General features: G+C 37.4%; 1 protein-coding gene and 1 non-coding gene across 7 annotated transcripts in view; both read right to left on the bottom strand.

Moving 5' to 3' along the window:
• Positions 1-570: 570 nt before the first annotated feature.
• LOC105490959 (solute carrier family 30 member 4) overlaps positions 571-14,042 on the bottom strand; it is a 52,694-nt gene continuing 39,222 nt past the window's right edge. For 3 of the 6 annotated variants that reach the window (XM_011756987.3, XM_071066916.1, XM_011756997.3), the window contains exons 4-8: positions 11,657-11,810; positions 9,967-10,168; positions 8,680-8,785; positions 7,764-7,898; positions 571-6,143 (exon numbers count right to left, since the gene is read on the bottom strand). In XM_011756987.3, coding sequence (XP_011755289.1) covers positions 5,989-6,143; positions 7,764-7,898; positions 8,680-8,785; positions 9,967-10,168; positions 11,657-11,810 — 752 coding nt within the window. In that variant the 3' untranslated portion in view covers positions 571-5,988. Of the gene's footprint in view, positions 6,144-7,763; positions 7,899-8,679; positions 8,786-9,966; positions 10,169-11,656; positions 11,811-14,042 lie in introns of those variants that run through there. The other 3 variants (XR_011606081.1, XM_011757006.3, XR_011606080.1) reach the window with 3 other exon arrangements.
• Positions 12,518-12,621, bottom strand: LOC112428693 (small nucleolar RNA U13). Its single transcript, XR_003020751.2, has one exon. It is a non-coding gene; the product is annotated as a small nucleolar RNA U13 (small nucleolar RNA).

Here is a 14,042-nt window from a genome sequence, read left to right as displayed (position 1 = left end):
GCCACCATGCCCAGTTAATTTTTGTATTTTTTGTAGACATGAGGTTTCACCATGTTGCCAAGGCTGGTCTTGAACTCCTGGATTCAAGCAATCCACCTGCCTTGGCCTCCTGAAATGTTAGGATTACAGGTGTGAGCCACTGCACGCAGTGATTTATTTCTAATAGATGTAAAAATCATTCTTAGTTGTTGGGGCAAATAAAACAGGCTTGCAGGCCAGATTTGGCTTGGGAGGTATAGTGCGGACTGGTCCACATGATTGGAGAGTCAGCAGGCTCTTACTCTCAGACTTCCTGGTCCTCACCAGTCTATTTTGTAGTGGCTTCTTCCTTTCAGCCACTGTTGACGGGACTGTAAGGTCACTGCATGTGACTGACACCAAAAGAGAAAGGTTCTTTTAATAAATCTTTCCATACTATCTAGAAGATTTTTTTCAGTTTTATTTCTTAAACATATAACAGGGCATCCTAAAATGACATAATAAAACTAGATAGGTTATAATAGATTTTCTTTTGTTTTTAAGAACAATGTTTTTAGGCCTAGTAATATTACTTAATAAAAAGAACAGATATTTAAGGGACTGTACATTTTTATTTAATAAACCACATGGCAAAACAACACTTTAATAAATGTATAGGAAATTACAATTTGTAAGTTGCAAATACAGTACATATATATATATATATACTTTGATCTTAATTAACATGGACAAACCCCAGCTTCAAAATCTTTCTAAAATCAATTATATGCAAAATACCTGGTTTCTGAAAGGGCATATGATAAAGTATATACAATTTCTTAAACTGTGATATGGCTTATTTAATAACATGTATTTATTGAGAGAAGCATAAACTTTCCAAATATACAGTATCTTCCAGGTAGAAAGACGACATACTGGCATATTTCAATTTTGTGTTGCAGTTATTTGAGAATATACTAAATTACACTATTTAAATGGACACTGTCATAGATTTAACTGGGAAAGTCTTCATAAATGTTTTCCAGTCTTATCAGAAATCAAATTGGTCTTCAGTGATTGGAAGAGCAGGTTAAACCCTTTATAAGCGAGAATTCAATGACGGGTGGGCCCGAGTGCACACATGTAATTCAATACTGAGGAACTCCCACAACACTGTCTTCTAATTTGCATGCTCCCACGAACATCACAAATAATATACCTGATTGGCAATCAGTAAAACAAATCTCAAGCCCTGGCTGTCAAGATTCACACGACACATCTGGAGTTAGGTTTTGCAAACTGTATTTTGGCTACAGAGATATTGAGCTTTATCAATTATTTGGAGATCAGACTTGCCTCCCCTCAACATAGCATATAGTGATGTGTGTTCATTTATGACTAATAACCAACTGGCTCATGAGCTTGGCTTGGTTCAAAGACAAACTGAACCAAATGAACTAATCTTATATCTAGGAAACACTCTGTAACTTTAAATTTGCTATATACAAATCAGAGCCGACAGCGAAACTGCCTAAAACCTTATTTCAAAGGGGCTCATATTCTGTAAGAACACCATATTATGTTGAACCAATAACATATATGCATAAAAGAAAAACAGATTTAGCTAACTGCTTGTTTCAGAACCAAATGATTAATTCTACAAAAGCTGTGAGAATGGCTGTTTTGAGAAACATGACGCAGAGTCTTCTCAGCAATGATATTCACTGGTGGTCGCGCAGTGTAGTCTCTTTGTCTACCACACTTACTCTACGATGTCCAGCATGCAGAGAAATCTGGATCAGAAACAACCAGCCATTTTAAAAAGGTTCTTTCCTACCTGGAAATACATTTCTAAGTGGTGCCTTGTCTCTGAAAGATGATTTTCCTCACATTAAAATGAGAGAGAAGCTCATGTGTCTGATCTTGATTATGTCTATTCTGGAAAGTCTACCAAAGACAGACACTGTCAGGTGGGACACCTGGGTTCAAGAGGAACACTAAGTCTCATAAGAGCAAGAAACTTGGTTTTAGAGAATGGAAATAAAGCACCCAAAGTTGAAAAGAAAACAGTAAAATAAGAAAACCGGTGATGTTGCAAAAAACACTGATGGGAACTCTTAAGTTGTAAAAATCTGCACTCACATTACATAAGGCATAGCTAATGGAAACGTATGTAGGAATTACAATAGCTTCCAGTTCTGCATATCAAAACCTTCTGAGATATGCTTTCTTCAATTACACTCCCATTACGTTTCTAAGGCAGCATATTTGTTAGTGGAATAATAGATCTTTTCCTGAAACAGATCAAAAGGCTGCATCTGGCCATAGTTGTAAAACACAGGTTTATGTACACAAGTAACTCTGATTATTTGCAAATATTAATTAAAATATGTCACACCAAAGAACTGCCAAGTTTTTATATTGTGGTCTGTGGCCCTGTCGTAATCTGTTTTCCCAGTGCAAAATTAACAATGCTATGTGTTCATCCAACTTAGTCACTGCTTTTCACAGGGCATAGAGCTCGTTGAGAGCTCAGCTGAGAAGTGTAATGAATGGTTGTAGCTCAACAAGTGAAGGGTAGACCAAACGCTTTATGTCAGAAGTCATTCAGTCCTTGGTCCTATCTGCTTTTAACGTCCTTTTCTGTGGGTTTTGTTAAGTTACAAAAAGTGAAATCAAATTCTCAAATCTCATAGACTCAGTAAGGTACAGATACAAACTAGGTAGTTCTTGCTACAAAAACAAAGCACAGGAAACTTTATGTGTACCTCACTTTAAGCAGAACACAATAGTTAAGATTTACAAAAGTTTAAATCTTAAACTTTTGGCCGGGTGCAGTGGCTCACACCCTGTAATCCCAGCACTTTGGGAGCCCAAGATGGGAAGATTTCTTTGAGCCCAGGAGTTCAAGACCAGCCTGGGCAACATAAGGAGACCCCATCTCATTTAAAAAAAAAAAAAGACTTACAAAGGTTTGCAGTGTTTCTGTATTTTACAAAAGGATTATTTTTGGCTGGGCACAGTGGTTCATGCCTACAATCCCAGCACTTTGGCAGGCCAAGGCAGGCAGATCATTTGAGCTCAGGAGTTCAAGACCAGCCTGGGCAACAAGGTGAAACACTGTGTCTACCAAAAATACAAAAAATTAGCTGGGTGTGGTGCTGCATGCCTGTGGTCCCAGCTACTTGGGAGGCTGAGATGGGAGGATCGCTTGAGCTCAGGAGGCAGAGGCTGCAGTGAGCCAAATTGTGCCACTGCACTCCAGCCTGGATGACAGTGAGATAGCATCTTAAAAAATTTAAAAAAAAATTATTTTCAATACTCAAATGAATTTTAGCCTGTTTTATCAAATACATTTTTAAGGAACAGGTCGATATAAAAAGCGAGATATGCCTTTATAAGATAAAGAAAAGTTTATAAGAAGCTCAATAGATATAAAAAAAGATTAGAGTATGATGAATATTTTTTTCCTTTCTACTTGCTAGATACTCAAAAGTTCATAAATATGTCCAGATGTCCACTGAAATATCTCTCATTTATTCTTACTTGGTTTCTATATGTAAGAATATTTTGATTTAAATAGTTTATATGCTCCTGAAATTTCTGAGAAATTCAAGTCATTATTTTAAATGACTTTACAATAGGAATCCCATCATGTACATTTTCTTTTCCTTTTTTTTTTGAGATAGGGTCTCATTTTGTTACTCAGGCTGGAATGCAATGATGTGGACATGGCTCACTGCAGCCTCAACCTTCCGGGCTCAAGCACTTCTGCCACAGCTTTACAAGTAGTTGATACTATAGGTGTGCATGACGCCTGGCTAATTTTTATATTTTTATAGAGACAGGGTCTCCACAAAAGACCATGCTGGTTGTGAACTCTTGGCCTCAAGTGATACTCCCACCTTTGCCTCCCCAAATGCTGAGATTACAGGCATGAGCCATTGTGTCTGGCCACATAAATTTTCAGTTCAGTTCAACAAACATCTACTGGGTTTCATTAGAGGGACCATCAATCCTTTTATTGACACCATTAACTCCCAACAATCTTATAGGTAAATCTGGGTTTTCTTATCTTAGGTTTGCTTATAGTAAGGTACTTGGTAAGAAGATAAAATGTTTCCTATTCTTCATTTATATTGTAAGTCATCTGCATCCTTATCTAGAATTTCAACTCACAATTTGCCTGGTACATTGTTACCCTACTCTGATTCTTAGAGGAGCCCAAGAACCATATCCATTTTTGGTGTAAGAAACTGTCACTGTTGAAAAGGGACTCCAAATGTACATAAAAGATAATCTTCAAACCAATGGTTGCAAAATGAAAGATGAACAGTTAAGCTCCTTCTTTAACAGAGGCATTTACAATCAGGTTGCCTTCAGTTTGGAAACCTCTATGTTTAGTTTCCCTGCAACACAGATTTAATGTCCATCCCTATCTAGTGCTTTAAAACACACACATACAGGCCAGGCATGGTGGCTCATGCTGTAATCCCAGCACTCTGGAAGGCCGAGGCAGGCGGATCACCTGAGGACCTGAGGTCAGGAGTTTGAGACCAGACAGGCCAACATGGCGAAACCCCATCTCTACTAAAAATACAAAAAAATGAGCTGGGTGTGGTGTACCTGTAGTCCCAGCTAGTTGGGAGGCTGAGGCAGAAGAACCACTTGAACCCAGGAGGCAGAGGTTGCAGTGAGCAGAGGTCACACCACTGCACTCCAGCCTGGGTGACAGAGTGAGACTCTGTCTCAAAAACAAAAACACACACATACATAAGGTCAAAAATCCTTTACATTTCTGTTTTCTCAAAGTAATGTCTTCCCCCCAACCCCTTGGACATTTCTGCTATAGTATTATTGGAAGACCTCAAAATTGTATTTTAGGGTTTCTGGAGTCCATAGAGAATCCTAACCCATATCATAAAACATTAAATATATAATAAAACATAACCCACATCATAAAACATAAAATTCTCTCTGGAGTAATGTTGTGAAACTATATGTGAAAGGTGGGAATTATAAACTGAACCCTCTAGCGTTTACCCTGAAAGGCACACACAGATGACCTGGTGTGGAGGCAGGAACCAACGTACCACACTTTTTGTACAAATTGTTGGCAGTTCTTAAAGGGACAGAAGATTACTGTTTACATTTTGCAGTCTCTTGCCTTTTTAAGACAATTCCATGAATGATAAAAGTGATGTCGGGAAGACATAAACCTGAAACTCCAACAGCCATCCTCGTTCCTTTATTTTGTTTTAAATCATTATATAGTAATTTAAGTTTAAGACTAACTTCAGCCATTCAGAATAATATTGAAAGTATTTCCTAAATCATTTAATAACAGCGACCACAATAAGTAAAGATTTGGTTCTAAGATTACAAATAATCAAAAATGTTAACTTTGAGGTTCAAAACCCTGTAGCATCTGGAAAAGGTTGTTTATAAAGTATAACCGTAACAATAACATTAAAACTTATTTGTGAAATAAAACATTTCTGAAACACTTAGAATACATGCTTATTCTACTTTTGGGATAACTACTAGTACTTTCTGAAATATGTTGGGTAGTGATTTCTGTAAAAAGAAAGCAGCAATTCCAGAAGCTGGGTGTCGAGATTATTGTACATAATAAAAAAATTCAGTTTTCCAGCACTGGCTTAATATAAAATGGACTTAAAAAGTATTTTTAAATGCAAATATTGAATTCTTGATGCTTCCTTTAAGATATGTACTCTGTCAAATTAATGAAGTATGATCTTGGATTGTCTTCTATGAGGTATCTGTAGAGTCACGTCTCATTCTGTAAACAGTGTTTGGGAAACATCTTCATCTGAAAATTATGGCAAAGTCTCCTTTTACCATTAAACAGAGACTAGCACTGTCAGGCTGGGGTGACTGTTTGAGAGACTGATGCTTGATATGGACACAGCTGTCAGGGATTCCATTTTCTCATTTAGGTTTGCATTTATTGCTCTCAAGTCTGTGACTGCAGGATAAATAAGGCAGGAGTCCCCAAAATGTATAAAATTAGGGACTAGAACTCTGACAATTTGCACAAGTTCTGTCCACTTCTTGCCTGTAACTCTGAAGCTGAATAGTACATCTATACATGCCAAATGTGTTCAATAATAAATGGTTTGCTTTGGACTGTACTTCCTCCCATTTAGATGAACTTCCAGGAACTGCAATGTCAAGAAAGTATCATTACTATCCATTGTACAGTTACATCTTGAATAAGATACAGGGAAAAAAACAACTGAAACATACTGGGAATATATTTTAATTAGTCTGATTTCTACCCTCTCTAAGCTATTCTGTTAGATAAGTATGTCAATTTACACATCCTTAATGGCTTCTCATTATTCTAACTTCTCCAGTCTACTCTCACGTAGAGAAAGAATACCAGACATCAATTACAATCCTGTCATTAAAAGATCTTATGCACATTAAAAGTAAAACCTCATGCATGTATTATTTTGATTTAAAAAGCATCAATAGCATGAATCTGTTAAATGACTTGAAGAAATAAAAACGTTAAGAATCTAGCTTTTCCGACGGGTGCGGTGGCTCATTTCTGTAATCCTAGCACTTTGGGAGGCTGAGGCGGGCCGATCACCTGAGGCCGGGAGTTCAAGACCAGCCTGACCAACATGGAGAAACCCTGTCTCTACTAAAAGTACAAAATTAGCCAGGCATGGTGGTGTATCCCTGTAATCTCAACTACTTGAGAGGCTGAGGCAGGAGAACCACTTGAACTTGGGAGGCGGAGGTTGCAGTGAGCAGAGATTGTGCCATTGCACTCTAGCCTGGGCAACAACAGTGAAACTGTCTCGGGGAAAAAAAAAAAAAAAAAAAAGAGAATCTAGCTTTTCCTATGTAGAAAAGAGCATGGGAAACATTCTTTCTTTCTTTTCTTTTTTTTTTTTGAGATGGAATTTCGCTCCTGTTGCCCAGGCTGGAGTACAATGGCGCCATCTTGGCTCACTGCAGCCTCTGTGTCCTGGGTGCAATCAATTCTCCTGCCTCAGCCTCCCAAGTAGCTGGGATTACAGGCACATGTCACCACGCCCAGCTAATTTTTGTATTTTTAGTAGAGATGGGGTTTCATCACGTTGGCCAGGCTGGTCTTGAACTCCTGACCTCTGGTGATCCACCCACCTTGGCCTCCCAAAGTGTTGGGATTATAGGGATGACCCAACGTGCCAGGCCAGGAAATATCCTTTTTTTTTTTTTTGAGATGGAGTCTTGCTCTGTCACCCAGACTGGAGTGCAGTGGCGTGATCTCGGCTCACTGCAACCTCCACTGCATGAGTTTAAGCAATTCTCCTGCCTCAACCTCCCAAGTAGCTGGGATTACAGGCATGCACCACCACGTCTAGCTGATTTTTGTATTTTTAGTGGAGACGGGGGTTTCACCATGTTGTCCAGGCTGGTCTTGAACTCCTGACCTCAGGTGATCCACCTGCCTCAGTCTCCCAAAGTGCTAGGATTACAGGCGTGAGCCACTGAGTAGGCTGGGAAATATTCTTAATGCCTTTAATCTGAAGGTTAAAATCAATTTGTAATATCTCTAAGAGACAGAAAATTATTGTTCTGGTATCAATACTGACCTGCAACTTACCCTTTAAAGAGCCTTTTGTTTAAGGCTCTTAACAAAAGCCTTTGTTTTTTAAAGACAAGGCTTTTGTCTTAAAACAAATCTTTTCAGCAGAAAAGTCTTCCTACATAATTATAAGCAGGGATGTTTAGTTTCAAAGGCAGAAGTCCACCAACCCCAGGCCCATTTACTACCAGCAACATACTTAGCTGTATGTGAACTATGGCAGTAGATTTTCCTGAAGTGAGAGACCAGATATTTAAATCTTCGACTGAATATACATCTTCTATTTTCATCAAGGCTTCTTTGACATAGTCTACATTCAAATGGCTTGGCACACCTATTAGGAATATATAATTTAAAAGTAAAATTTATTTTAGAAAAAAGGATTTTACATTACTGATAAGACATTTCTCAAAGAAAACAAATGGCTTTGCTAAATTCAGTTTAAACAAATACTTTAAAACATTAATACTTTAAGATAAACCATGTACACATATATTTTTATTGAAAATGTAAGATATATACAAGAGGGTAATGCATACTTTAAAGACATACTCATTCTCACTAAAAAGGAATGCCAATCAAACCAGAATACTTCATTAACAGTTAAGCTAAGACAAAAAGGAAAAAAGAAGGAAAGAAAAGAACATATAATGATGATAAACCTATTGTTAAGAACTTTTATTTTCATGCTTACACATAATATCAGTAAGGGAAGGAAGCAGTAAATACAACAAAGTCACAAGTTAAGTGGGAATTAAGGAATTAATACATAATCTAGAATTGCATTTTTGTCCTAGTGCTATAGTTTATTAGCAACATGACCTTAACCAAAGTATGTTATCCCTCTGAATCTCAATTTTCTTATTTGTAAATAGGGATAATTTACCACATTATCTGCCTTACCTACTCTGCTTAGCTATTATAAGTGTCAAATGGGTAAAAGATGGGAGAGTGCATTGATTCTTAAATGTTATATACATGTAAGGTACTGTTATATAGCCTAATAAGTATTAGTAGAAAGTAAAAGATGTAATTCCTATTCAGAATGTCCCCTGACTCCCAATCTGCTTTAGGGATGTAATAAACTCATAATGAGGATATTAGTGAGATCTTACCTTCTAGTATTATAACTACTGTATCCCATATGATTCGAAATGTTGTAAAAGCCACAAGTAATGAAAATACGTATGTACAGATGGGATCAGCAATCTTGTATTCTGGCTAAAGGGTAATAGATCAAAGTTTATGATTAAATATAGACAGACATAAAACAGACTACGAAGCAAAGCAAGGAATATGTCCCTTCTTCCTTGATTTTCTTTAGCAGAATTATAGAATATCTTTAAAACTTGGATATTGTAATTGAAAAGCATCTTCACTCTATCCTAGACTATTTACATTACTTGCCTCATGGGACCTATTTCCAGAAATGTAATCACTTGTTCTATTGCTCCTTGTGCCGTCTCTAAATCTTCTAGAATATCAGAGCGGGAAAGAATTTTGCGTCTGTGTGTGTGTGTGTGTGTGTGTGTGTGTGTGTGTATTTTTAAAGACAAAGTCTTGCTATGTTGCCCAGGCTGGTCTTGAACTCCTGGGCTCAAGTGATCCTCCAGCCTCAGCTGGGATTACAGGCACAGCCACTGCACCCAGCTCTGGAAAAAGTTTTAGCAGCTACTAGTCTAAGCCCCTTACAATAAAGAAGAGGGAACTCAAGTTTAGAGTTGAGGCATTTGCTCTCAAGGTGAAAGCATTAATGGCAGAGCCAAGACTAGAACCCACCCAGGTCTCTGGATTTTTAGTCCAGTGCACATTTTACTACTAGCAATTCAATCACGAGTTTTAAAATTGAGTTATATGGGCAAGCATGGTGGCTCACGCTAGTGATCTCAGCACTATGGGAGGCTGACGTTGGTGGATCACTTGAGGCCAGGAATTCAAGACCAGCCTGGCCAACATGGCGAAACCTTGTCTCTACTAAAACTATAAAAATTAGCTGGGCATGGTGGTGTGTACCTGTAATCCCAGCTACTTGGGAGGCCGGGGCACAAGAATCACTTGAGCCTGGGAGGCAGAGGCTGCAGTGAGCCAAGATAGTGCCACTGTACTCCAGCCTGGGTGAGAGACTGAGACTTTGTCTCAAAAAGAAATAAATAAATAAATAAGAAAATTGAATTATCCAGTGAAGGCACTACAAAAGCCAAATATAGATAAGTTACCCTGTGATGTGATATAATCTTGTTTACTGCTAACAAAAGAACTATAATGACTGTCAAGTAAACTTATATCAATGTAAAATGAATAGAACTGGCATTGATGTCCAGTATACTGATAAGACAATCAGCCTTAGTTTTCATGTTGAAATTAAATACATTTTAAAATAGAAAAATTACCAATCATATTACCTTAAATCGTATGATGTATGCAGCTATTAGCACACCAACACTCTGTACCAGATCTCCCAAAGCATGTACAAATGCAGCTCTCACTGCCAGGCTATCCTGCCCATGGTTGCGTTCACACCCAGAACCTGTGGTAGGGGAATTTGAAGGCAGGGAGTGGGAATGGGAGTGATGGTGACCAGACTGGTTCAACAGAAACCCCATTCTGTTAAAAATAAAAGAAAACATTATTATTTTTCCTAATATTGACAAAAACATTTGTTACTAGTCAGACACTAATGAGGTAACATGGAACTCATTTATTTAATAAATTTGGAGCAACTATTATTTATCAGGTACGGTTCTAGGTGCTGGGGTCAAAACAGTGATAACACAGACATATCCCTATCCCCATGGAGCTTATGTTCTAATAGAGAAGGCAGAGAAGCCAACAAATAAATACATAATGTACAGCCAGGCAATGTGAAATGCTTTGGAGAAACATAAAGCATTGTAAGGGAATGGAGTATGATAGGCAGAGTGGTAAGGGAAGGCCTCTCAGATTATCTCTGAGCAGATACCTGAAGGAGGTCAGGGAGCAAGTGGTAGAAGAGTGTTCTAGGCAGAAGAATAGCAGAGCAAAGGCCCTAACATGAAAATGTGCTCCGTGGACTTGAAAAAAAAAAAAAGACAGCCACTGTGGCCAGAACAAAGTGAGCAAAAGTGCTAGGAGATGAGTTGTAGAGGTACACAGAGTCTTATTAACAAGGCTGCAGTAAAAATTTGATTTCATTCTAAGTATAAATAGAAGCCACTAGGGCAGGGATTGGTAAACTGTGGCTGGTAGATCAAATTTGGCTCACCGATTTTTTTTTTTTTGTACATAAAGTTTTATTGGAACACAGCCATGTTCATTTGCTTACATGCTAAGTGTGGCTGCTTTTGTTTTATAACAACAGTGTTAAGTAGCTTTGAAAGAGAATATATACATCTCAAAGCTTAAAATATTTACTATCTAGCCTTTTACAGAAAAAAATTGCTGACCCTAGTCTAAATGATTAAATCTGTAACTTCAACTTTATTATTTTTTGTTTGTTTTTGAGACAGGGTCTTGCTCTATTGCCCAGGCTGGAGTGCAGTGGCCCAATCAGAGCTCAATGCAGCCTTGATATCCTGTGCTCAAGTGACCTTCCCACTTCAGCCTCCCAAGTAGCTGGGACCACAGGCACGAGCCACTGTGCCAGGCTAATTTTTATTTTTAGTAGAGATGAGGTCTCACTATGTTAGCCAGGCTGTCTTGAACTCCTGAGCCCAAGTGATCTGCCTGCCTTGGCCTCCCAAAGTGTTGGGATTATAGGTGTGAACCACTGTATGTGGCCTAACTTAAAACTTTAAAAAGTTTCTCCCCTAAAAAGTTTTAAGGGAAAAAAATTGATAGCTTAAGAAAAAAAATCTAGTTAACACAAAAGTATTCTAAAAGTTAAAAACAAAAAACTTTGTCCTACCTAAATTCATAATTTTGACTCAATCTCCAATATACCTGGGCAAACTAATGAGGAATTTATAATGTCCATAGTGTTTCATTTATCAGAAAAATTAATGAGCTATATCATTTTTAAAATATCAAAATATCACTGAATATTACTGAATGCATATGCAATAGTCTCTGAGTTCTCAGTACTTGAAAATATTAATGTGAAAAAATACAGCTTACATTACATTAACTGCAACTCCAACAGCTGCGGTGATGAGCATTATATCTCCATTTATTTCATAGTTCATATGGATAGTTCTTTGCACAGCTTCATATAAGAGGAATCCCATAAGTATATACACCAACAGCACACTAATCATAGCTGACAAAACCTCTAGAGGGAAAAATACATATAACAAATACATTTTCACCATGGTTATTACACTTCATACCAACTAAATATTATACAGTCTTTTTTATATTCTTTCCTCTAAGGAGATAAAAGCACTATATCGTTTCTGTCATGTCAATTTTCTTTTTTATTTTTTTGAGACAGGGTCTCACTCTGTTACCCAGACTGGAGTGCAGTGACCTGATCATGATCATGGTTCACTGCAGCCTTGATCTCCCAGGCTCAAGTGATCTTCCCATCTCAGCCTCCAAGTAGCTGGTACTACTGTAGGCACAAGCCACCACACCTGGCTAATCATTTTTCTTACTTAAAATGTGTTTAGCACTTACAGAAAAAAAAAAATGTTTAGCAGCTTGACTGATCTGGATCCTCCACTAATTTACCCTTACCTCTCCCTACCCTCCACTCATCTCTCTCCAGGGTCAAATTATGCATATTTACAGACCATGCACAAGGTAAAAAATGACAAAATGAGAAAAAATATTTGTAACATATGTGATCATGACTAATTTCTTGATATAAAAAAGTACACTCAAAAGTCAGTAACAGGCTAGGTGTGGTGGCTCATGCCTGTAATCCCCTAACACTTTGGGAGGCTGAGATGGAAGGATCCCTTGAGCCCATGAGTTTGACATCAGCCTAGGCAACATAGTGAGACTCCATCTCTCTTTGTTCTTCCCTTCCCTTCATGTCAAATGGGTAATGTGCCAACATTATAACAAGGTTCCAGGGTGGCACATGTCACAGACGTATGCGAACACTTAATTACCAAGCTCATGAACTACAAGAGGATCAAGACTCTATCTCTAAAAAAAATTTTTTTAATTAGCTGGACATGGTGGTGAGTGCCTATGGTCCCAGCTACTCGGGAGGCTGAGGTGGGAGGATTGTTTAAACCCAGGAGGTCCAGGCTGCAGTGAACCATGTGCTACTGGACTCCAGCCTGGTCTCCAGAGTGAGACCCTGTCTCAAAAAAAAAAAAAAAAAAAATCAATAAGAAAATTCATAGTAAACAGAAACGGCCAAATTCTCAAAATCAGTCATAATAAATGAAATTCAAATAGGAATAAGATTTATTTCCTCCTACAAAACTGGCAAACTTTTTTTTTAAAAATCAAGTTTGATAATAGCCAGAGTTAGCAAGGATCTACTGGTGGAAGTATCAAATAGTGTTACCTTTTTGGAGAGCCAATTGGTAAAACTAATCAAAACTTAAAATGTATACATTCCTTGATCTAACAACTGTACTTTTAGGACTCTACCTGATAGAAACACCTCCACGTGTGCAAAAATACCTACAAGGCTTTCACTGTAGCATTGTCTGTAGTATCCAAAAAAAAAAAAAAAAAAAAAAATCTGGAGACATCCTAAATGTCCACCAAAGAGGAACTTCATAAGTTATGATTTATATATATATATAGTGGGGATACCACACAACCATTTATTTTTCTAAAAAGGAAAAAAAGAAAAATATCAAATTGATAATCACAAGAAAGTATTACATTTGGGAAGTGGTACTAGAACTTTAGGGGATTTATTTTTCACTGTATTATTTTTGGTAATATTTGAAGTGTTTTAAGTTTTTACCATAAACACATATTACCTTTAAACTAAAAAAATTTTTTTAAGGCATGCAAATATTCATGCCTTCATGAAGGCTATTAATTAAATGCTGTATATAATAGCAAATTATTGGAAACAACCAAAAAAGTGATTAGTAGGGACCCTGTAACATGGAATACTATGCATGTATAAAGAAGAAAAAAGCTTATTCTGGTAAGGAATAATGCCCAAGACATAGTATTATGTGAAAAAAAGCAAAGTACACAACTGTGTATGATATATTACCATTTGTGTAAAAAAAAAAAAAAGAAAAAGAAAAAAGAGAATATATGAATAATCACCTGTAAATGCAATCTCCAGAAGGATTATACAAAATACTCATAAAAAACTGGTTATCTCGGGTGAGGAGAACTGGTGGCTGGGAGACAGGGATGACCTTGCCCTATATATGCTTTTGTACCACTTGAATTTTCTACTATGTAAATATAAAGCAAAATAATTTTATATATTTTCAAAACAACAAAAAGAGCAACGTGAAGTACGTTTAAAAACAATAAGGCCAGATGCGGTGGCTCATGCCTGTAATCCCAGCACTTTGGGAGGCCAAGGCGGGCGGATCATCTGAGGTCAGGATTTCAAGACCAGTCTGAT

The sequence above is a fragment of the Macaca nemestrina genome, chromosome 7 (genome assembly GCF_043159975.1).
Source record: "Macaca nemestrina isolate mMacNem1 chromosome 7, mMacNem.hap1, whole genome shotgun sequence".
Classification (NCBI taxonomy): domain Eukaryota; kingdom Metazoa; phylum Chordata; class Mammalia; order Primates; family Cercopithecidae; genus Macaca; species Macaca nemestrina.
The sequence above is the reverse complement of the archived record's forward strand: the minus strand, read 5'-3'. Positions and strand labels throughout refer to the sequence as shown.